The sequence below is a fragment of the Thamnophis elegans genome, chromosome 13, assembly GCF_009769535.1.
Source record: "Thamnophis elegans isolate rThaEle1 chromosome 13, rThaEle1.pri, whole genome shotgun sequence".
In the NCBI taxonomy this organism is placed as follows: domain Eukaryota; kingdom Metazoa; phylum Chordata; class Lepidosauria; order Squamata; family Colubridae; genus Thamnophis; species Thamnophis elegans.
Genome location: NC_045553.1, coordinates 16980200 through 17003592, shown reverse-complemented (window position 1 = coordinate 17003592; position 23393 = coordinate 16980200). Strand labels below are relative to the sequence as shown.

Genomic DNA, 23393 nt, shown 5'->3' with positions numbered 1-23393 from the left:
GATGCTTTGACAGCAGAAGCAATCTGTGTGTCTGAGAGAGAGAGAGAGAGAGAGGGAGGGAGGGAGGGAGGGAGAGAGAGAGAGAGAGAGAGAGAGAGGGAGGAATGCAAAAAAGAGGGCATTCAATGCTTCCTTTAGGCCCCAAAGTTACACAATCCTGTTGTAGCATAAGTAACTCCCATTTTAGAAGGAAAGAATGCTTTGCTGGCAAGGAGTCTCTTCCCCTGCTCCCCTAGTGAAGACCATGCTCTCCTCCTATTATTCCTTAATCAGGTTAAAGAAGCTGGTCAAAAAAGGGTTCTGCGGAAGCTACAGCAGCTGTTGGAAGTGAGAGGACCATCCCTGCTTCTTTGGGGAACTGATGAAGGAAGTAGGGTTTTTAAGAGGTGGGAGAGCCCTTCCACCCCCCACAGCCGGCATTTTGCTCCCAAGGCTTCCCTGTGGGACTCCGGGTGCTCAGAAGCCCCCAAATCCAGCTTGATCCTTCAGCAGGAAAAAGATCCAAGCAATGCCACCAAAATTCACTTTGGAAATTCTTTCTAGAGTTGATCTTGGAAAAACATCTCCCCGCACCCCGATCCTTGCAACTGGGCTGGGGGTGCACCCCTCTGAAACCCCAGGAAGGGTCCCAGAGCAATGGGAAGCACAAGCCAGGATAGCTGGCCAGGGGTTTTGAAGGGTTCCCCACAGAGGTGGGTTCCTACCAGTTCGCACCTATTCGGTAGAACCGGTTCGTGAAATCTACCGAACCGGTTAGAAGAGGTTCCACAGTGGACCCGGAAAGCAGGCCACACCTACAGAAGAGGTTCCAAAATTTTTTGAAAGCCACCACTGACACACAGACAAAGACACACACACACACACACACACACACAGACTCACACAGAGAGAGAAAGAGAAAGAAAGGAAGAAAGAAAGAAATAAAAAAGAAAAAAAGAAAGAAGTAAGAGAGAGATGAAAGGAAAAAAGGAAAAAGGGACAGAGAGACAAAAGGAAGGAGAGAGAGAGTGAGAGTGAGAGAGAGAGAGAAAACACATGGCCGGCAAGCCACTCCCACCAGGTCACATGGCCGGCAAGCCACTCCCACAAAAGAGGCCACACCCACAGAGTAGGTTCGAAAATCTTTTGAAACCCACCACTGGTTCCCCACCTCAAAGGGTCGATGCCACCAAGAGGATGGAAAATGAGAGTTTCTGGAAGAGCCGAGCTGAGGGAGGCTGCTGTGCTGGGCAAGAAAAGGGAGGAAAGGTCACAGTTTCTGTCTGCTGCCTCCAAAATGGAGAGCCCGCAGAAGCCGCCGCTGGACGGATTCTCCAGGCAAAGACCCCCGAGTTGGCCCTTGGAAGGAAGCAGCTGGAGCATCTCTCCCCCACCCAGGCTTTTGAGGGCCATTCCTGCAAAAGGCGGCTGCCTCCATCAGCCCTTCTTGGGGGTCACGGGAAAGGCCGAGGATGTGGGTCGGTCCGGTCCCTGGGGGCCTTGATGGGCGAAGGCTGCTCCTTACCAGGCTAAGGGTGTGGGCGGGGAGGACTTCGAAGTAGGAAGAGCGCCCGAGGTTCCCGCCCCGTCCCCATAAGTCGGAGATCGCCCTCCTGCCCCTCAGGAACCCAGACCCGCATCGAGGCAGGGAGACGGGAAGCGCCGCGGGTTCTCGGCGGGGATCGCCCCGTCTGCCCCTCGCAGGCCGCCCGCCTCAGCTCCGGTGTCCTTCGGCTCTCTTAGCGTCGGAGCAGCCGAGCTGGAGCGCCGCTCCTGTCCTCGAGGGCGCTGGGCCCTCCCTTCAAGCCCGGTTGCAGGACGGGTCCCGCCGCTTCCACAAAGGCCGAGCCGCTCCCCTCCCTCCGCAGCCTCGCAGGCGGGCAGAGCGCAGGGGCGGGCAGGGGGCGCCTTTCTCGGGCGAGCCGGGCTAAGCGGGGGGCGGCCCTGCGCCTCACCGGAGCAAAGCTGGCCGTGGGGTCTCGGGGGCGTCCCAGGCAGGCAGAGCGGCGGGGAGGGGCAGCCCCCCTTTCCTCCTTATGGGGGGGGAAGGAAACGCGCTTTGCTGAATCCCCCGCCTCCCCCTTCTTGGCTGCCCTGGAAGCGCATCTCGCCGTTTCGGTCCGGCAACGCCTGTACGAGCAAGTCGGGCCAGGCGCCCCGCGAAGCCCCCGGCCAAAAGGAGCCTTCTCGGCCCTCCGTTGTGGAGGTCGGGAGGGGACGCGGCGAGTCAGGGGCTCCTGCGGGAGTTCGATTTGCTCTGGCAGACCTTGAGACCCCGTCAAGAGCGACCCCCTCCCCAAAACTTTCCCTCCCTTGGTGGGCAGCTGAACACCCGGTGCTTCGGGGGGGGGGGGGACACATAGCCAGAGGTATCCCAGAGGGGAGCCCTGTGCATATGCTGACCCCACCCCTTCAGAGCTGCAGTTCTTCAAGGAGAGGCTCAGCTCTAGCTTGGCACTCCCCCCCCCCCTAATGGGTGGGGACAAATAAACGTTTCCACCCCGTTGCCCTTTCCTGTAAAGCCAGAGCATGCTTTTCAGCCACTCTGGGGAAAGTGGCACCCCAAAGAATCATTCCTCCCCCCCCCTTCTGCACCCCTAGGGACGTGGCAAAAGAAAGGGGGGCTTTCTGGCCTGGGGGAGGCCCCTCAACATCCTGCTGTGGAAGACAAATGGCCCTGAACCCCACCCCCACCCCAACCAAAGAGGGGGGAGGACTCTGCAGTGCAGTAGAGACTGCGGGAGGGGGCCAAATTCAAGGGGTGAGAAGAGGCAGCCTTGGGACACACAAACATTTCAAAATTGCTGCCTCAATTATCTCCCTGGAAGTCTGTCTGGAAATCTGCTTGCTGCTTTCAATATTTCTATCTTGACTGGAATTTAAGGCACTTTTTGGAAGCGCTTGTGGTTCTAGCCTCTTGGATTTGCCAACAATCTGGAATTTAAGAATTTAAGCCCACCCGTAAATCGGGGGTGGGATTCAGCCAGTTGGCACCACTTTGGGAGAACTGGTTGTTAACTTTCTGAGCAGTTTGGTTGTTGGAAGAAATCATTAGGGCAGAGAACCGGTTAAATTATTTGAATCCCACCACTGCCCTAAATGCATCTTTGCACAGATTGTGCAGGTAGAATTGAGAAACCCCTAAAGGAGGAAGGGCAACAGGCTACAGGGGTGGACAGGCACTGTCTTGCCCTCAGCAGAAAGAGGGACTGCTGCCAGGCCAAGCAGGCCCCGTGGAAGAGCCCTAAATAGGCCCCATCCTGTTGCGCCCTTAAGGTGTGGGACATCTTGGGGCACTCTGAAAACTTGGTCAGGATTTCAGTTAAGCTAGGAAGGGGAAAAGGGGAGGGTTGTGATCAGTGAAGGACAGCAGGAAATCCTCAAGGGAGGGAGCCTGAAAGCCACTGCCGACCCAGCCAAACTACCAAACCCTGTTTGTCCTTGCCCTGCACCCGAGATCTTGGCAACCCCAGAAAGGTTGCAGAACATCTGCTTGGCATTCAAAAACACTGCAGATTCTGTCCCTAAGTGGGGCGGGGAGAGAGTCCTGTGGCTACTCTGAGCTGAAAGGCTAAAAGCTTGCTTGGCACAGGGAAGGTACGTCTGTTTAGAGTGCCCAAGGCTGCAACTTGGCTTCCAGGATGAGGCTGCCTGAGCGGTTGTGGCAGAAACAAGGAGCCAAGAGGGGGTGGATATTCAGGCATCTGTCATCGGCTTTCAAAAAATAGCTCTTTGGGGAAAGCTAAGCTTTTAATGTGGTGAGCCAAGGCCTTGCTCCTCCAGGGCATCCAAACAAGAGCTGGGAGTGCACACAGCTGGCTCTTGGCACAAAGCTTGGGCACCGGGCACTCTCTCCTTGACCTGCTCCTGCTTCCTCCCCCAAGTTTCTACTGCCACCTCCAAAGGCTGCCCAAAAAGGCATTTGATAACCTCCATGGAACTTATGGGCAGAGAAGTGAAATCAGCCAATTCAGACCATGTCGACCCCTGAGCTGCACTGATGACTGCCATGCAGAATGCCCCCTCCCCATCTCAAGCACTAAAGAAGGAACATCCTGATCAGACCTTGAGCAAGAATGCTGCTGGATCGGAGTCCCGGCATCTGGGGGTTGGCACCCAGCAAGCTATGGGTGCTAATGCCCTCCTGGCATTTGTCCTGCACTGATGCGTGGGTAGAAATTAGCTACCAGACTAGCAACTGCCTTGACTTTGTCCACCACCCCGATGTCTAAAAGCATCCAACTTTGTGGGGATAACTTGTAATGTATTGCTTGCCTACAGAACAGGCTCAGTCCCAGAAATAGCATCCCAGACTTCCATGCGACCCGGAGGGTCCACACAGAAGGTCTTGCGCTGGTAGAAGGAAACATTTCCACACTAGAACAGCTGAGCCATCTTGGGCTGCCTCAGAACGAGGAGGCTGGGGAGGAGATGGAGGCAAGCCTTGAAGGCGCTGAAGTCTTTGTGCCCAGCAATGAGGATGACATACGCACCTCCCACAAATCAACACAGAGAAAAATAGTATGAGTTGAAATGGCAGCATCCCTGGGCTGGTAATGATCATGTCCCCAAATTATGTTTGTGCCAAGCTCCAGTTCTTAGGATCCTACCACATCCTGAAGCCCTCGGCTGTTCATTCCGCTTCCCTCTTCCTGGCTTGAGCATCAGCCACAGCAGCCCAGAAACAGGTCTTGTTGATTTTCACAATCGGCTCACACCCTTCTCCCCAAGTCTTTGCCACAGACCTGCACATCTTGGTGCACCAATGTGGAGAAACAGGAGTGACTCTGTGGAAGCCAGGCAGCTGCTCTGCTTTCCAAACCAGGGTTCCTGGGATGCTTCTGGGCAGATGTTCACAAAGCCAAGTTTGGACATCGTGAACTAAACCCCCATTTTCTCTTGCTGAAGGGGCAGACCTGTCACACACACCCCACCCCACATCCTGTTGTGCTAGAAACTGTAGTTGACACAACCCAGGGAGCAGCTTAATGCAAACGAAACAAGAACGCCATTACATAAAGTCAAACTTCAAGGCAGCCTCGCGCGTGAATGCAAAGCGACTTTGCAGCCTCCGAGGTCAGCAGCCTTTCAAAGGGCTCCTAATTCTGCCACCAACGCCGCTTTTGCGGGCGGTGAAAGAGCCGAGGAGGCGGCTTCCAGTCGGGGTCTGCGGGCACAAGGGACCCCCCCCCCCCGCGTGCCCAGCACCGGGAGCGAGCGCCGCCCGTTTGCCGTCTTGGCCCTCCTGTCCCACCCGGGCTGGACCCGCCGCTGAGCTCTGCGGGGGAGTCGGGAGCCGCTCTGCTGGCGGGGTCGAGCCAGGCTCCGCCGCCCACCCGCTCCGCCCGGGAAGGTCAGGCGAGGGGACCGCGCAGCGCGACCCTCCCGAGCCCAGCAGCCGAGCCAACCCGCCCGCGCTCCTTCCCTCCCTCCCGCGCGAGGCGGAGCCGCTGCGGAGCGCCTCCCCGTCCGCCCTTCCAGATGGGCCGGCCCTGGGCGGCTGCGGAGGATGGGAGCCCCGGTCCGCGCCCCCAGTCGGCTGCCTGCTGTGCGCCAGGAGGGCGGCCTGCGGGGCTGGAAGCTGCGCAGCGGCTGCGCGCTGCCGAGCGCGAGCAGGAGCCGCGGGGTGGGCTGGCCGAGGGGCCTCGCACGCAGCTCGCCTCGCCGCCCGATGGAGGCTGCCCGGCTGCTGGCGCTGCTGCTGCTGGCGCTGCAGCACCTCTGCTCCGCCGCCGAAGGTGCGTGGCTTGCGCGGAGCGGGACTGGATGGGGGAAGGAGCGGGGCCCGCGGGGGGAGGGCGGGGCCGGGAGGAGGCGCCGCGTCCTCCGTCCGCACGTGCACTTTGCAGGGCTCTGGCGGCTGGCAGCGGGGCGCTTCCCAGATGGGGCGGTGGGCTGCTCGGCCCGGGACGGCTGACTTTCGGGCAGCGCTCAGGGGGCGGCGGCCCAAGCGGCTGAGGAAAGAACGGCTGCACTCTGCACGTTCTCAGAGGCTACGACAGCACGCGCGGAAGGCACACAACGACACCCCCCCCGTGATGATTGCTCCCAAATACGCATGCGCGGCCCTCCGCGCGGGGCTGGGTGGCTAGGATGACGTCGTGTTTTTCTGCCGAGTCCCCGCCTTCCTCGGCTCCGGATTGGCTCGCTCTCGGTGTAGCGACGGGCCCCTCCAGGCTGATGTCATCCCAGACGCATTGCTCCGCGGAGTAAACAACGTGGCCCCGCCCCCTGCACGTGGCCTGCCCTGCCCCTCGCCGAAGCCCCGCCCTTCGTCCGGGTGTCTTGAACTACAACTCCCATCACTCCCAGCCCTGCGGACCAGGTGGCCTCCATCGCCCTTTTGGCTGCCTGAAGTGAGCCGGGCTCCTTCGGGGGTGGCGGCCCTTCCTCCTTCGGGGGCTGTAGGGGCCCGAGGCGCTTCTGGCCCGGCCAGACTCCCGCTCCCCTCCTCCCCCCCCCCGGCCTCCGCCGCCCCTGGACGGCCCTTGGCCCGACATGGTGGAGGGTCTCCCTCCTTGAGCCAGGGGTTCGACTAGAAGACCTCCGAGCTCCCTTCCAACTCTGTCCTCGTCCGCTTCCTCGGCAGATGCCACCGCCACCCCCTCGCCGGCCCTTCCCGCCCGGACGCCCGCCTCCCAGGAGCCGCCCGAAGCCTTCCAGCCCGCCCGGGGTGAGTCGGCCGCGGTGCAGCCGGTGGTGGGCATCAGCCAGAGGGTGAAGATGAGGCCAGGCGAGAAGAAGGATCTGGGCACGCTGGGTGAGTCGCCCCTGCAGGGACCCCCGTGAGAGTCTCCCGCTCTCTTTCCCAGCTCCTGCATTGGCAATGGGGGTTGTGCAGGGAGGGGAGGGACACGACCACCCCCACATCCCCCTGCTAAAGGGGCACCGCTGTTCCTTTGTCCCTGGGAGCAGCGGCTGGGGAGGCCCCTTTTGCAAAGGCTGGCAACTAACCCAGGTTCCTTTGGGAGGGAACAGCCTAGAAGGTGCCCAGGCTCAGATTGGGGGCAGGAGTATTACTAACCTCCTTGCTGCTTTCTCTCCCCCCACCTCCCCACAGGCTACGTGTTGGGCATTATCATGGTGGTAGTCCTCATTGGCATCGGAGTGGGGATTGTGCTGGGCTACCTGTACAAGAGGCAAGTACTGGGGAGTAGCCCTTTATGCCCAGGAGGTTAGGGATGGGGTATGGTTAATAAATGGACCCCTTATCCTCCCCTTGGCTTCCTGCAGATCCCCAGCTTCAGCTTCCATCTTGCCTGGAAAGGAAGTGTGTGAGGGTTGAGGTTGTGTATCTCTGTGTGTTTTCTTTCCTATCTTAAAGTCTGTTGTGCCTGTGTGCATCTCTCTCTAGGCAAAACTTGTCTTTGGTTAAATAATTTCTTTGAGGTCTCTGAGGTTTTGCACGTGGTGCTCAGACCCACTTTGGCCTTATTCTTAGTGCTCTCCCATGCTTTGGAGCTTGGTTTTAGGCAGATTCTTAGGGGTGGGGGTCTTTTGTTCTCTTGAGGCAGAACTTTTGTGAATTAATCACCCACTGCTCCTGCAGCCATTAACAGAATAACAGAGTTGGAAGGGACCTTAGAGGCCTTCTAGTCCAACCCCCTGCTGAAGCAGGAGACCTTTACCATGCTGGACAAATGGCTGTTCAGTCTCTTCTTAAAAACTTCCAGTGTTGGAGCACCCACAACTTCTGAAGGCAAGCCCTTCCAATGATTAATTGTTCTCACTGTCAGAAAGTTCTCCTTACTCTAGCTTGCTTCTCTCCTTGGTTAGTTTTGTGAGTGCAACTAAAACCTGCCCTCAGAATCTGAAATGTGTCCAGAGTCTGTCCTGGAGGGGGATCTCTGTATTTGGGGCACTGCCCCACAGAGGGCAGAGGGCCATGGGAGACAACTATTATAGTTGGTAGCAAATGAAAATTCATTCTCCATTAAATTGGCTGGATTGTGTGGGTGCATTGGAGGTGGGTTCCTACCGGTTCAGCTGAACCAGTAGTGGTATACTGGCCTGGGTCGCAGAACCGGCAGTGGCCCAGGTTAGACACGCCCCTGAACCAATTCCCCAGTAGCCACCGTCATCACCATCTTGTTTTTTGAGTTCTGCGTATGCACCGAACTATTTCCACAAGCATACCGGCAGTAACGCCAGCCAGAACCCACCCCTGGTGTGCACCCTATTTACTATGCAGGAATGGGTTTGGGGGACCTGTCCATGGCTTATTCCTGCCAATGTGGGGCTTCTCTCATTTCTCAACTACCTAGGAGAGTTGCTTGAAGCATTTTGAGGTTCATAAGTGGTGATGGAGGTTTCTAGAATGGCATTTGTGGAGCAGAGAAAAACTTTCCCAACTCAGCCTGTGGCCTCCAGCTTCTGTTGTTTCTCGGGGACCATCAAAGGCCAAATACTCCCCCCACCCTGCCCCACTGCTCTGGGGCACTTTGCCAGAGACATGGAGGCAATTGGATTGGCTGCGGTGGCTCTGCACCCCTAACACACCTCTTGGGGCACCAGTGCCATGGGACAGTTCAGGTTTCCTACCCTGCCCTGGGAAAAACACCACCTGCTGAAAATTTATATTTACCAACAAAGAAATGTAAATACAAATTTAGCACAAAAATATTTTGCCTGTGAGGGCTCCCGGATTGGGGCTGAAAGGCAAAAGCGGGAGCAGTATGCTCCGTCCCACAGTTGGGTAGACCAGGTTGCCCTGATTAAAATACACTAAACACCTGCAGTTGTAGGTGCGCTCACACAAAGACCCCCCACCTCTTCCCTCTGTTCCAGGGGCAAAGACCTCAAAGAGCGGCACGAGCAGAAAGTCAACGAGCGAGAAATGCAGCGCATCACTTTGCCCCTCTCAGCCTTCAGCAACCCGGCCTGCGAGCTTGTGGAGGAGAATGTCATTGTGGTGCACACCAACCCCACTCCGGTGGAGGAGATTCAGGGGGGAAACACTCCACTCATGGGCCAGGCCGGCACTCCGGGAGCTTGAGGAAGAGGCACCCCCCCCTCACCTGCTGGACCTCTGAGGCGGCTGCCTCTTTGCCTCTCCATTTACCCAGAGGATCCATTTGTATTTTGTTTTTCCACTTGAAAAACAGGCCACCTGGACAGAAAAGTGACCGGTGCTCGCTCCGCAGAGCAGGAAGCGTGGCGGCGTGGCTTCCCCCCCAGCCAGCAGCAGCTCTGCAGGTGGCCTGTTTGACGCAAGGGGCGGGGTTGGACTTTGGGAGGGCCCCCTGTCTCTGGCTCTCCCCTCATGGAGCCTGCACGTCCTCTGAGCAACACCATGCTGGAGTGGGGGAGCTTTAGCGAAAGGAAAGAGTATGAATGTTTGTGCAAGGATCTGACCCTGCTGCTGAAAAGGCTGCACATAATATGGCACTTCCCTTCAAAGCCGCCACAGCCTTGCCAGCCCTCCAATCTGGAGCCAGATGGATCACCCACCCCCCCCCCCGTCCCATCCCTGGGGTGCAAGTGGCCAGGCCTGTCTGAGCAAAGGGGAGGGGGGGGGGAGAACTAAAAGAAAGGCTTGGAGATGGAGAATTGCCCCAGAAGCGTTTTGGGTAGGGCTGGCATGGCAGGCTGATGCCTCTTGTGCCAGCAAGGAAGCCACTCCAGCTGTGCTTTAAAAAAAAATCCTTTTACCACTGGGGGGGGGGGGGGGAACTGGGACTTGGATGCCAAAAGCTGAGGTTTCTTACAAGTTCTGTTTCTGCAGATTTAGCCGTTTTTAAAAATATTTTAAATGCCTTTGGATACCGTTTATTTCTAAGTGTTTTGAATACCTCATACCTAAAAATAAAACAATTCAGGTTGTAAGTGTCTTGTTTGGTGGGATTCACCTCCTGCACCTGGGGGCATACACCGCCCCTCCCTCCTCCCCAAGGCCAGGCTGCTCTCCGGTTGCCAAAACCCATCCTACCCCATCAAAAGGTTTAGGATTTGCTCCACCAACTCCCTCCTCCTCAGTCTCTTCCGGCAGAGACTCTAAATAGTCAGCAAAGGGAAACCTCCCCCCCACCCCCAGCTTTCCTGTTCAAGATGAGGTCTGTTTTCTCCCCTTTTAATGCCCTATTAAAAGCAGCTCCCCCCACTGGGCATTCCAAAGAAAAGCAAGTGAACCTGTGCAACAGCACAAGCCCTGGCAGCACAACCACAAACTCAATGGTTGCATTGCAGGAGTTTGGTGCTCTTGTTCTTTGCAATGAAAGTATTGTCAATCCGGAGTAGGAAATGGACCAGGCCCACAAAATGCCCTCGGCGGTTGGCTCCAAGCCAGGCTTCAAGAAATGCCACCTATGTTCATCTTTGTACAACATCATTTATTGCTTTTAATTTAGACAAAAATCTGTGTGCTTACAACTGCTGTGTGACCTTTCTTGAAGACATGAGCCGTGTTTCCTGCAGCTGGGCCGTTTATAGTGCCTGTGCGTGGACACCCCTTTTAAGAATGAAATGAAGTGAAATCTGGTCTAAAATGCACCGGATCTGGCACAAGCACCTAGGCCAGCATTTTGAGTTCTTGTAGTGTGAAAGGGGGTGGTGGTGGTGGTGGGGAGACCCTCCAGATACCAGTGAACTACAACCCACAGCATTCCACAATCTCGGGATGTGTGGCCAGACCTGCTGGGGGATGGTCAACATCCAGGGGTCCCAATGTTGCCAACCTTTAAGTAGCCCTTAATGTATTTTGCAGAGAGGGGAGAGATGCAACCAGCGCAGCTTCCTCTCTCCATCTGGAAGAGGGAGGGGAAAGGTGGGGCCAGCCAAGTGTTTCTCTGAGGGGCTGAAATGGAGGATGGAGGTAGTGACTGCAAGGTGCAGATTTGTGGCCCAAGTGGATCGCTTCACTCCTGGCCACTTTGGGAATAGAAGCACTTCCTTTGCATGGATCCACCGGCCCCTCCCTCCAATGGAGAAGCTGCCCTCAACCCATGACTGGCCCTACAGTGCCTGGGCCACAGGGTAGACTGTGAAATGCCACCTAGGGCATGAAGAGTTCTTTGGCCAGGCAGATGGTGGTTCGGAGCTGTTTCTGGGAGACAAACTGCAAAATCCAGCTGTCTCTGTAGAGGTGAGTGCAAGCAGTCCAGGTTGCCCACCCTCTGCCTGATCTAGCAGAACAGGGAGTCCCAGTCAAAAGCAACCCCAAGGTTTGTGTCCTAGCGGGTCTCTGCTTCACAACTTGTAGTGTATTGTCTTGGCAGGCAGGTCTGCACCCCGACTCTTGAGAGTTGCATTCCCAAAGACAAAGCATCTGTACGGAGAAGCGAGTGGCGTGAAGAGGACGACGATGCTTTCAGGAAGTGCCCAGGTGAGGGTGGTGGAGAGAAGCAATGAGGCTGAAGAGGCCTTCTTCCTGTTTCCCTCCCAAAACAGCCGGGATGGAGACTTTTTCGGCCGCCTCCAGGACAATCCATGGAAAGAAGCTGCCCAACGATGGCCGAGTGGCGGAGTTATGTCAGGTCGCCAGAGTGCTTGTCCCGAATCAGGCCAAACTCTACGCTCACGCTGTGGTCCAGTTCCTCCAATTCTGAAGGGAGAGGAATGCCCAGTTCTCCCAGGTACAAAGAAAGGGCTTCAAAGGAATCCTCCAGTTTGGAAAAGGGGGGCCTAGGAGAGAGCGGAGGGAAGGAAATGAGGCCTTAGCTGACCTCCCTGGAGAACTGCAAGCCTTTCTCCAAAACGGAGCTGGCCCTTTCTGTGCCGAAGTAGTGATGGCTTCTGCCCAGCCTCTCAAGCGGTTGAGAAGCCCAGCAGAGGATCAGTCAGGGGGCTGTCTTGCCTACCATCCTCTCGTCTAAACACCTTGCTTTCAGCCCCCAAAGGGAGGAGGCCCACACACCAGAGGTGGGTTTCAAATCCCGGTGCTACTGTTTCACTCGTGCGGGTGGGCGGAGCCTCCCGCCACTGCTACTACCGGTTCAGCCGATCTAGACCAAGCCGGGAGCAACCCATCTCTGCCACACCGCACACACACACACACACACACAGACCCCACAGACTGACCTACTCTCTGGCTCCAGCCTGCAGCAGATGGCCGCCAGAGGGAAGAAGGCTGGAGGACAGTCCACCGGAACAAACTTCTCCCAGAACAGCTTCACGTTGAGGCCAAAATCCAGGGTGCGAGGGAGACAGTCCGGGTCCGCATACACTTGTCCTATGATCTGGAGCAGAGCAATTACCCGTCATTCCCTCCAGGCAGCTAAAGCAGGATGGGTGGCTCAGCCAGCTGCTGCTTCTGCTGACTCAAAGGTTCCTTCAAAAGAGGAGCCACAGGCCTAAGCGGGAGGCAACTGCAGGCACCCAGGTAGCCCAAGGGGCCCTGATGGGAACAGCAGGCTGCCTTCTTGGCAACCTTCATTGGGTGCCTCGGTATTCATGCCTGCTAGCCTAGCTTCTGTGAAGCAGATCAGCTGCCACACTAGTCCCCACTGAAAGGTAGGGCTAAGGGGCCACACATCCTCCCTACAGTGGAAGACTCCTCCTGCAGGATGAGATGGATTGGACTTTGTTGGAGAAAACAACCTTGAAACTATGACAAGATTTGGATTTCCAGGCCTGCTCTTGTCTTTCCCCCAAAATAAGATAAAATTATATAGTTGCTTTGTTGGAGTAACAACCAGAAAAACAGGAGTAGGTTTTCACTTACAGTGGATATGCTCAAACCTTAGAAATTGCAGGGAAGGAATAGTCAATATTTACAAAAACTGTTAATCAGGAATTCAGAATGGATTTACTGCTAGCTTTATTTGAAATAAGCCACTGTAGAAAAATCGGAAGTCCGCAATGAGTACTGCAATATATGGTATGCTGCCCAGACTGTCTCTCAGGGAGATGGGCAGTTAAAAAATACAAAATATAAATAAATAAACAAACAGCTTTGATTGATCCTGAGGGTAGAAAAACTGGTCCTTTGTTATACTCTTGAAAAGGACAATCTAAACCACTTTTTTTGGACACATGGCAAACTTTTAGTGAAGAAAAATAAATTGCAGTCAAAATTGTTGGTTTGTTATCCCGGGGTTCGTTATCTCTAACGTGGGAAGAAACGTGCTATTTATAAAAAGTTATAGAGTTGCTAGGCAGTAGATTAGATGATAAAAATTATAATTTTTTATAATCTCTTTCTAAGAAAAATGTTGAAACGGAAGAACTATGTGCTGCTAAGACTTCCACATGATCTTTCAGAGAACTCACAACAAATCAGCAAGAGGACAGCTACCCTCAACTCCCAGACGGGCTTCCCCTCCTGCAGTCCAGAGGCCGAGTCCACTGACCAAGAGGGCCTGAATGGCCAGCCTATTTGGAAAACCCTGATGGTCAGCCAGGTGTGCCAAAAGACCCCAAGCAATCATTGGGCAGCTGGGATGGCTGCAGTCAAATTCACTTTGGTGGTCAACCACTGAATCTTTCTCTGGACAGTCCAAAAGGCGGTCTAAGCCCACCCTCACTTTTTATCTCCAGCCCTGGCAGCGCAGCCTTTGCAGGGGGCTGGCTGGTGAAATCCCAAGGGGCACAAAGCCTCAGGTTCCCAGGTGCAGTCCCTGGCATTTTCCTGGAGAGGATTGATCCTCAAGCCCCCTACCCCACCCCTAATCCCCTCAATGGACTAGGCTTACCTCACAGAGCACAATCCCAAAGGAGAAGATATCGACCGTCTCATCGTAGCTCTGTCCTGCAAGAAGGGAAAACAGCCAGGAGGGGAAGCTGCATCATTAAAAGGGAGACAATATGGATGAAAACCTACGCAGGGGTAGGGATGACCGGGCACGGAAGGGAGCCTGGAAAAACGGGGGAGTCCTGCCCTGCAGGGTGGGGGCAAGTATCTTGTTTGTGTCTAATGGCCAAGGAGCCTTGGAAGCCTCCAGGGGACAATCCCCCCTCAGCCTGCCAGGGGAGGAAGCGGAGAGAGAGCTTCCCTGTCAGCATCAGGGCAGCCCCTCCGGAACTCCCACTCCCCGAAAGGACGTCAGGCCCAAAGGTGGATGCCTTTCCCCCACCAAAGGGGGAGGGGTGGGAATTAGGAGAAGGGGGTCAAGGCCGGTCAGCCTTTGAGGTGATCCAGAGAAGGAGCCCTGTGAACACAAATGCTGCTTTCATTGTAAGGTCATAGTAACAATCTTGCAAGTTGGACAGCACCTTTCCTCCCTTCCTTTTCCCTTCCAAAGAACTAGGGAGGCTCCCTTCCAAGATGCTTGATTTGCCCCCCAGGCCTTCCCTGGGCTGAGGTGACACTTGTCAGACCCGCTATCCTGACTGTGGCTCTCACTCCCAAGCTCATTGCTGCATACCCCTAGGTAGTCCTCGACCTACGACCGATTCCTTAGCAACAGTTTCATGTTAGGACGGACCTACCTTGAGGCTACTTATGACCTGGATTTGAAGTTCCAACAGTCGCCCCCTCCCTCCACCCCTCTGAGTGAACTTTGGCCCCTCAGCAACCAGGTTCCATTTACGGTTCTTTGCAGCATTCCACATTCACGTGGCTGTGTTTTACAATGGTTTTGCCAAAACTGCACCCATAGCAAATCCCTAGTTCACTTAAGGACCACCACAAAAAAGGTCCTAGAATCTCAGGCTCCAATCCAGTCTTAAGGCACCTGTGTGGAGCCCACAAGAGAACAGACTAACCGTTGCCAAAGGCCCACAACCCAAAGGGTGGCCTTAGCCCAGTGGACGGGCTCTGCAATGGTGAGTTCCGCAGGCTCCACCATGGCCCCAGGAGTAGGGGGGTTCCTACCGTTCAGCATCTCTGGGGCCATCCAGTATGGGCTCCCGACCACGGTGTAGCGCTTCCTCCGGTCACTCTTGCGCAGTGTCCGCTTCTTGGCCAGGGGCTTTTCCAGGGAGGGCTTCTTCCTCTCCTCCACAATCAGCCGAGAGAGGCCAAAGTCTGCCACGACCACCGTGTTGTCCTGGGCCAAAGGTGAAGCAAACCCCGCAAGAATTAGCAAGCCATCCAGGAAAGGCCTGGACAGATCAGGAGAGAGGAAGCCCTGATGCTGAGGGCAGGCACCACTGTGCCACTTTCTAGGGGCCCATTTCGTACACGTGGCATCAGCTCCGCTCAGGGGCACTGGAGCGTCCCTGGCCCTTCTCCAGGCAGCTCCTCCTGGGGAGCCAAAGCTCCCCACGTCCCTTCTGGCCTTCACCAACTGCCAGCAGTTTTTGGGTTCTCAAGCGTGAAGGTTTTCCAACTGTATTAAAATTGGATTTGTTTTATCCAAATGCACACAAAACAGTGAAAAACCTCCAGTTTAGGCCTTCTGCAATTAATTGCCCCTCAAAGGATTTTACACGTTTGGCTTGCCTTAAAAAAAGCAAAACAAAAGGGGGATAAATGTCTGGGACCCTGAAATAGCAAAGAATGACCTCTGACATTCGTCGTTTTTCAGGGGTCTCCAAACTCGGCAGCTTTAAGTCTGTGGACTTCAACTCCCAGAGTTCCTCAGCCAGCTATGCTGAGCTATGTTGGCTGAGGAATTCTGGAAGTTGAAGTCCACAAGTCTTAAAGGTTGCCAGGTTTGGAGACCCCTGATTTATATATTCCTTGAGTTGGTACATTAATGAACAGGCTTTGATACATAAACTATGTTCCACAAGACACTATAGTCTCAAGGAAAGGGATGGAGGGTGTGCTTGCAATTCTCCCATTCACAGTGGGATCCATGGTCAAACAATCTGTCATACTGATTGGCATTCATGCTTCTCAAAGTCTAAAACACCCTATTACAGAGGGTCTTCTTCCTTTCTGGAGACAGGGATCCCCACATTCCTTATCAGTTGTCAAACGCTTCGTTTGGGCTCAGCCCCATGAAAGATCTCAGCTGACCCTTCTTTGAGGCTCTTTGCTATTAACAGCAAGAGAAGAAGCCGACTTGCTGTGCAACTTGCTGATCCTAATCCTAATAACACCGTCCTGGGCTCTACTCTAATGGCTGCTGCATTATTAGCTGAGTTTTCTGACTGGGAAACCTTTGTGCCAGTCCTACCTGAGGCTGGGTGGGCTTCCCAGGGAAAGAGGCGGGGGTGAGGAGGGACAGAGAAGCAGGAGAGCCAATCCCTCCTATGACTTCAGCAGGTGAGCAGGAAGCAGATCTGGCCAAGGGCACCCCAAGCAGTCAAGCACTTACCAGTTTGATCAGGCAGTTGTGGGAGTTCAGATCTCGGTGAATGATGCGCATGGAGTGCAGGTAAGCCTGCAAGAGGGAGAAGCCAGAGATGAAGAGGAGGCGCCATTAGTCTCAATGTTCAGCCTCGGCTGCTGTCCTGGGAGCCTCTGGTGCTTCCTCTGCTGGCAGCTGAGCAGCCCAAGGGACAGGGGACAGCCCAATCCAAGGGCTACTTTGGCCCCTGGGAAGGGCCGATGCCTGGAGGCCAGGCTGCTGGAGAGTCAGGGGAGGGAGCCAAGAAGAGCCCCAAGAGCTGCGGGGAGAAACTGTGAGGTTGGGGGATGGACTGAGGACTGGGATTCTAGTCCTCACTGGACCCAACCTTCCTCATCAGATTACAGTAGGGCTAAAATGCAGGCAGAGCTCATCCTTTGAACTTCCAAGAAAGGTACCATAAAGCAATCAGCTCTTGCTTTGTCATCTTGGCTTTGGAAAACACGACTAACTAAACCTCAGGTGCTGCCCCAGGACATTCTGTGACTCTACACCGGTTTCAGGAAACCTCCCGACCGCAACTGAGTGAACTGACGATCTGCACTCTCTCCTCTAGGCAGTGCACCTTTGCCCTTAGTCCCATCCCTTCGCAAGGCCAGAAGGGGGACCAGGAAGGGGGCTCACCATTCCATAGGCAATTCCTTTGGCAAAGCTGACCTTCTGCTCCCAAGGAAACGGATCCTGCAAGGAAAAAAGGGTCCCTTCATTCAATTGTCTGCAAGGCAGGCAGGGATGCCAAGGGTTTTGCCATCACAGCAGTGATGGGCACATAAAAACTGACAAATATTTACTAATGTGTAGAGCAGAATGCAGATAAGACATGAAACAGGATTGATGCCAAACTGTCCTTCCCAAGGTGCCTGCAGAAAATTCCTTCAGTGCAGGCCAGGAATTTCCTCCTCTTAAATATCTCTGAGGAAGAGGAGGAAAATCCTGGTGTGCACTGAAGGAATTTCATAATGATAACCTGGCATGTTGCAAAGCAAAAATGTATGTTCAGAATCACTTTTTTCCCCCAGGAATGTTTGGGGCTCCAAATGAACCCTCAAACGAGCGTTTTAGAAAAACAAGAACACCTTCCACCTTGATGGAAAAAAAACCCAGGAAGCTTTAGGTGGGTAAAAGAAGCTGGAACACTTTTTTCAAGTTGAAAAGAACAAAATAACATTTGAAAGCAGCTCAGGCAGGTGTCTCCTTAATTCACTGGATTTTAAGGAAGTGGTGAAGGTCCCATCAGAATTGCAAGACTGACGCTAACCCCACTAGGTTGACCAGCCAGGAAATCAACTCCTTGGAAGGTTACAACTATTTTTATTGAAATGGGTTCCAATAACAGAACCTTCCCAGTGAATGAGAGCGGGTTGTCTCCCTGAGCCACTTCTGGAGGTTATGTTGCTGTTCTGGACTTCCAATGGACTTCAGCCCCTTTTGCGCAGCTCCACCAAGGCCATCTCCCCCTAGTCTCCATAAGGGCACACGGAAGGCCCAGGGCCAGATGCAGTGGCTTTGCGGTGAAGAGGACAAGTGACTCCCTTTACCTTTAGGAAGTGGGCATTTTGTGACTGTCACCCATCTTGTAAAAGGTCCAGAAATTTCACACAACCCAGAAGGGCTTCCCTTGCTCTAAAATGAGGAATTTGAAAGGGAGCAAAGTAATATCAGGTACTGGTGAGCTTCACACACCATGCTAAGCCCAGGTTTCTTGAAAAAGTCCCCACTGCCATGTTTAAGCCAGAAACCAAACTCTTTTTTCTTTCAGGAGCCAGCCATGGAGTGGGACTGCATTTCGGGATGTTTTAGCTGCTTCTTGCACAAAGACCGTCTTCCCCCTGGCCCAGCCTAATGATGCCGCAAGAGATGGAACCCACTGCATTCCGGAGGAAGTCCTTCAGAGTCCCCCCTTCAATGTACTCGGTGAGAAGATTCAGCTTCTTGTCTTTGTACAAGACTCCAATGAACTTTAGGACGTTGGGATGCTCCAGGCTGCGCATCACCTTCACCTGCAAGAGAGATGGATGTTTCCCATGCTTGGCATAAACAGAGGCCGTTGCTTCTCCCCCAGGGACCCTCCTTTGAAAACCAAAATAACTAATTCTGGTGTACCAAAAGAAATCAGCTAATGTCCAAGAGCAAAGTCCTTTTCCTCTGGTGGGGCCTTAAGCCACCAGGCTGCTGAAAGGAAGGGCTCTGCGCTGCCTGGACATCTTCAAGGCAGCCCTCTTCAGAAAGGAGACTCACCTCGGTTAGGAAGGTCTTCTGCGTTTCTTCATCACAGCGGATCAGTTCCTTCATCACCATCACCTTTCCTGTGGCTTTATGAGTCACCTGAGGAACAGAAGATCATCACACCTTTTAAGAGGGGAACAGGGGCTCTTCTGTCTTGGCCCTGTTGAGTCACTTTTAATTCCCTGTAATTCTGCCTGGAGGCCTGAAAGAAAAGCCCAACCACAGAATTGACGAGGGAAAGGAACAGAGCCAAGCTTGGAAGGTGAGGAGGTTCTTCCCTCCCATCCATGGCTAAGCACATTATTTCCTGCTGCAACTCAGGTTTCCTTCGGCTCCACCAAGATTTGAAAGGGTTGCTCCATGGTGGAGTCAAGATCTCTGCGACGGCTGCAGGCAAAACAACAAGCAAGGGAGAGATTCGACAGCACTGGGGAGAACTTCTTCCTTTCTGCGCTTCAACCACAGGTTGCCCTGAATGAGCAAAGGCAACTTTTCTCTTTTCAAGCTGAAAATAAAACAGGTTCTGTGCTTCCTTCCAAGGAGCTTCACCAGTACCTGTGTTTCACTAGAACTGTTTCCCCACGACTCTGGGCACAGGGAGGCTTTACAGATCCTCAGCTCGTGTGGTGCACTGGAAGACTTTTAAATGCCTTCATGGACACAAAGGAAGAAATCGTTTGCTTAAAAACTCCCCTTTCTACCAATTACACATGGGGGTACTTTTCACAGTAGGATCCCAGGACTGGTGGCACTCATAACAGAAGCATGGAAACACGTTTATACCTAGAGCATTATTATTGTGCTCCTCTGTTTTCTGTTGGGTTGGCCGGTTCTGCTCATCTAGGAGGCCGACTGGCCAGAAAGCTCCAGCTAGTAAGAGCTCTGCAGAAGATCAAGAGCTGCATGGATGGCATTTGCCATTTGAAAGCAGCCTTTGTAATAAGCCCTGACAATCTAGGGACAATCTATACCTGGCTACTCATGTTCCAAAGGTGTTTTTTCCTTTGAAGACGTTTCGCTCCTCATCCAAGAAGCTAAAGGATGAGAAGCGAAACGTCTTCAAAGCAAAACCAAGAAAGTCCAGTTGCCTCTTGAAAAAGCAACTTTGGGACCTGGGTGATGGAGAATCTCCATGGACATCGGGCTACTTGAGTTCTCTGCACTTGCTTCTCTCCCTCTTTCCTGCCCCCAGAATGCTGTGGGGGAAAGTCAAGGGCTTTCCAAGTGAGTAGAAACAACCATGTGAAAGGAAGCCTTTGATTCAAGCAATGTTACGCACCAAGACATTCCACAAATTTCATTAGCCAGAAGAATTTTCCTAGCACCTGGGAGAGAAATCTGTAACCTTTTATCCAGTAGCTTCTTGCTAATGTTCTTTGCATCCACAGGGCCTATGTGGCTATGCACTTTTTCTTAAAAAATAAAAATGTCCCTGTAACACAAGCTGGAAATTTTTTGGGGAGAGTCAGGAAGGAATTCTTCCTTGTGCTCTGCTCTTAATCATCTAGCTTCAGCAACAGCAACATTTTTTGGATAGGAAATGTGAAGCTGATGGAGACCAAAAGTTGGCTCTGCACAGCTTCAGAAACCTTTCAAAACTGACGAGAAGGTCGAAGACTCTGCTCAAACTGCAAACCCTGTGAGGCAGAATTCAGTTGTGCTTTCCAGTCCCAAATCTTGCAAGCCAGGCCCCCCCAGCAGCCTTGGAGTCAACAAGGCAGGCAAGCACCGACAGCCCAGGGAGGGGAGGGGACCTGGGAATAGGCTGCACCTTGTTCCGCTTTGTTTTCACATTGCAGTCTTACCGACAACAGCCTACACAAACAAGATGTAGATTGCCTGGAGGCATTCCAAATCAGGATAAGAACACCTAAGGTGAGGATGGTGGTAGAGGCCCTATCAAATCACGGTGGTGTTAGAGTTGAGTAGCAGAAGGTAGCAAGGAATGTGCCACTGAATAGTCACACTATCAATCACAGCCGCCAAAGTTAAAACAAGGATAACTTTACTTGTTTTAACAAAAATAAAGTAGGATAAACATTCTCCAAAACAAGTGATAAGTAGTCTTGAATTATATACACAGTCTATGATACAACACGTTGGTTTACAGATGCTCAACTCACAATTCACCATGCAGACAGGTAACTAACATACAATGTAGCCACCATCCAATATACAGTATTCAACTCCAGTAACAAGCACGGAGAACATACAGGAACAACCAGGAACAAACAGTAGTAGTTCCTACTCCCTTTTATGGCTGATTAAAGCAACAGCATCCAATCGTATCTCACTTGAGCATTTAAAGTGGCAGATACATTATTTCAGTCATGGCTTATATCTATATAAATAAAAATGTAATGGTTGTTTGTTCAAAATCGCTAATCTCCGAAAGTTCTTCACCGATTGCTTTGAAATTTTGACACAATGTTGCATTCGAATACATGAATGTTTTTATATACATATATTATATAGATGTCACACTTGTGACAGGTAAAAACATGATTTTTTGTAAAAACATGCTTTTTTGAAAACCAGCACCATCTGGTGGATGTAAAAGCAACACGCTATACTAAATATTTCATGATTCCATTTCAATGTTTCCAGCGCCATCTGGTGGACGTAAAAGCAACACACGCTATACTAAATATTTCATTATTTTGTAATATGTGTTTTTTTAATGTTGTACGCCGCCCTGAGTCCTTGGGAGAAGGGTGGCATATAAATCCAATAAACCAAACCTAAACCAAACCATTCCATTTCAATGTTTCCGATTGCATTGTTATTTTCATAGATTTCAATTTATTTTCATTTTGATTTAATTATTTTGTGTGACATTGCGTTGGAATTGAGCTGTGTCGTTTATCATAGCATTCATTTAGTGAGTATAGTATATTCGGAACAGTTCGGCCTCTCTCCAGGTTCGTCCCGACGGTCCCTTTATATGTGTGGCTGGGCTGCAGCCGCACCCTTTCCCCTTTCCGCCCCTCCTCTGACGAGCTTCGGCCATTTCCACCAAGGGGATCCTCCCCCTCCCCTCCCCTCCCACCGGGCCTTTGCTATCTGCAGTGGGGCACCACCTGCGCCATCCCTCGGTTGCCTCCCCCCCGGCCTTAAGCCGGCCCACCCCCGGCCAGCCCAGTGGAGCTCCAGAGGAGGCGGAGCGTCTCCTCAGCAAGGCTGGCCACGGGCACGCTCCACCTCCCCCACAGTGAGCCAGCTACGGCCTCGCCAACGGGGCAGTGGTGGCGGTGTCAGCCTGAGGTGCAGCAGGGCTGGGGCGGCCCCTGGGTGCCTGGTGAGGCGGCACACTGAGGACTTTTCCTCCTCCAAGATCCTGGACATCTCACTCTGCTGAGCCACCGACTTGGGGGAGCCTGAGCGCAGCTCCTCTGAGGAGATACTCAACAACTTCCACGAGGTCAACAGCCCTGGCGCCATCTCCCCCAACCAGCCTCGCCCGGCCCAGCAGCCCCGAGTCCTGACCAACGGCAGCACCCACCTGCCACCCCACTACGCCCAGTCTGGGCAACGTATGTATGTATGTATGTATGTATGTATGTATGTCCAACCCAAGATTTAAGATTTCATCTCTAACATGTGGCCTGTCCAGGGTTAAGCAGAAGGGCTGGCATGAAACATGCGCTAGAGTAGGGTTCTCCAACTGTGGCAACTTTAAGCCTTGCGGACTTCAACACCCAGAATTCCTCAGCCAGCTATGCTCCCAGGAATTCTAGAAGTCCAGATGTCTAAAAGTTGCCAAGTTTGGAGAGCCCTGCTCTAGGGCAAACTGTCACCACATATGGGGTGCTTCAGAAGCTAAGAACAGTTTCACTGGATCAGGCCAAGGACCCTGTTAGTCCAGCATCCTGTTTTTCATTATGGCTGACCAGACATCCCTGGGGTGTCCACCAGCAGGAGATGGCCAACCCCCTCCTCCCACAGAGCTCTGTGCCAGCAATAGGCATCCGGGGACAGGCCAGTAACATGGAGGCTTCCAGGTCAATAGCCCAGGAATTCATCCTGTCCCTCCAGGCAGACCAGACCAGGAAATCAACTCCCCCGAAAGGCTAAAGCTGCTTTGAGAGTAGGATTGCCAGGAAAAGCAGCCTTTCCATCAACCCTTTTGCTCAGCATATCATTCTCCCAAGCCCTTCATGCTCCTGTTGGGTTGCCAATTCCAAAAGCATCCTCCTTATTAACACACAATACTGCCAATTCACACCATTCAAAAAGAACTCCCAACCACCACCACCACCCCTCCTCCTCCTCTGCCCTCTTAGATGATCAAAGGCAGGTGCTTTAATTAGGCACAGATCTTTCTAGTGTTTCATGACGTTAAGCCCGAAACCTCAAGGTTACTACATCATCCCATGTCCATCAGGTTACTTGGCCCCACAACCACACCTTAACTCCCTTTCAGGGAATTAACATAGTCCCAGAGATGGACTTTGTGATCCAGGGCCAGGAATTACATAGGAATGTAGCTCATCTCCAAGAGCTGAAAAAAGAATGATAGATGCCATAACCTCCTCAAAGCCTAGAAATAAAGAATGAGGGATCTCGTTGACTTGAATCTCTCCAGATGCAAAGGACCTCCCTTGTTCCCTTTAAGACAGGATGGGAACCATGGCCATTTTATGATTTGTGGACTTCAGCTCCCAGAATTCCTGAGCCAGCATGGCCCTTTTACGGCTGGCTCAGGAATTCTGGGAGTTGAAGTCCACAAGTAATAAAAGGGCCCTGCTTTAAGAAGACTAGTCTTAAAACAACTTATTTGCTTGAATTTCTTAAACTACATTTCACCAAATACAGAAGAAAAGCAAATTCAGGAGAAATACCTCTGAGATAATACAACAAGCAGTAAACCATCTCTTTATATTAAAAATAGTATACATTTCTCAGACTGTAATACTTTAGATAATATTTCTCTTTTTTGTCTTTCTCACTGAGAATTGTAAGTCCGGCATGTTACGCATCAGGTGACCGACTTGTCTGTCTGAACTCTGAATA

The 23393-nt window shown here is 52.8% G+C and overlaps 2 protein-coding genes across 3 annotated transcripts in view; one reads left to right on the top strand and one right to left on the bottom strand.

The window, feature by feature from the left end:
• The first annotated feature begins 6609 nt into the window (after positions 1-6609).
• Positions 6610-9804, top strand: PIK3IP1 (phosphoinositide-3-kinase interacting protein 1). The gene is made up of 3 exons (XM_032230116.1): positions 6610-6739; positions 7040-7118; positions 8767-9804. The coding sequence occupies exons 1-3, from the start codon at positions 6703-6705 to the stop codon at positions 8972-8974; spliced, it is 324 nt and encodes a 107-aa protein (XP_032086007.1). The 5' UTR covers positions 6610-6702; the 3' UTR covers positions 8975-9804.
• Positions 9805-10289: 485 nt separating this feature from the next.
• LIMK2 (LIM domain kinase 2) overlaps positions 10290-23393 on the bottom strand; it is a 60235-nt gene continuing 47131 nt past the window's right edge. For both annotated transcript variants that reach the window (XM_032230114.1, XM_032230115.1), the window contains 8 exons: positions 18393-18479; positions 18023-18154; positions 16779-16835; positions 16122-16187; positions 14729-14903; positions 13608-13663; positions 11995-12152; positions 10290-11598 (listed from right to left, as the gene is read on the bottom strand). In XM_032230114.1, the coding sequence (XP_032086005.1) occupies positions 11442-11598; positions 11995-12152; positions 13608-13663; positions 14729-14903; positions 16122-16187; positions 16779-16835; positions 18023-18154; positions 18393-18479 (888 nt within the window). In that variant the 3' untranslated portion in view covers positions 10290-11441. The remainder of the gene's footprint in view (positions 11599-11994; positions 12153-13607; positions 13664-14728; positions 14904-16121; positions 16188-16778; positions 16836-18022; positions 18155-18392; positions 18480-23393) is intronic.

Bases quoted from the DNA above. Each gene is read 5' to 3' on its own strand.
- PIK3IP1 (XM_032230116.1), top strand. From the start codon at position 6,703: ATGAGGCCAGGCGAGAAGAAGGATCTGGGCACGCTGG. The intron at 6,740-7,039 runs GTGAGTCGCCCC...ACCTCCCCACAG, and splicing joins GAAGGATCTGGGCACGCTGG to GCTACGTGTTGGGCATTATC. The intron at 7,119-8,766 runs GCAAGTACTGGG...CCTCTGTTCCAG, and splicing joins CTGGGCTACCTGTACAAGAG to GGGCAAAGACCTCAAAGAGC.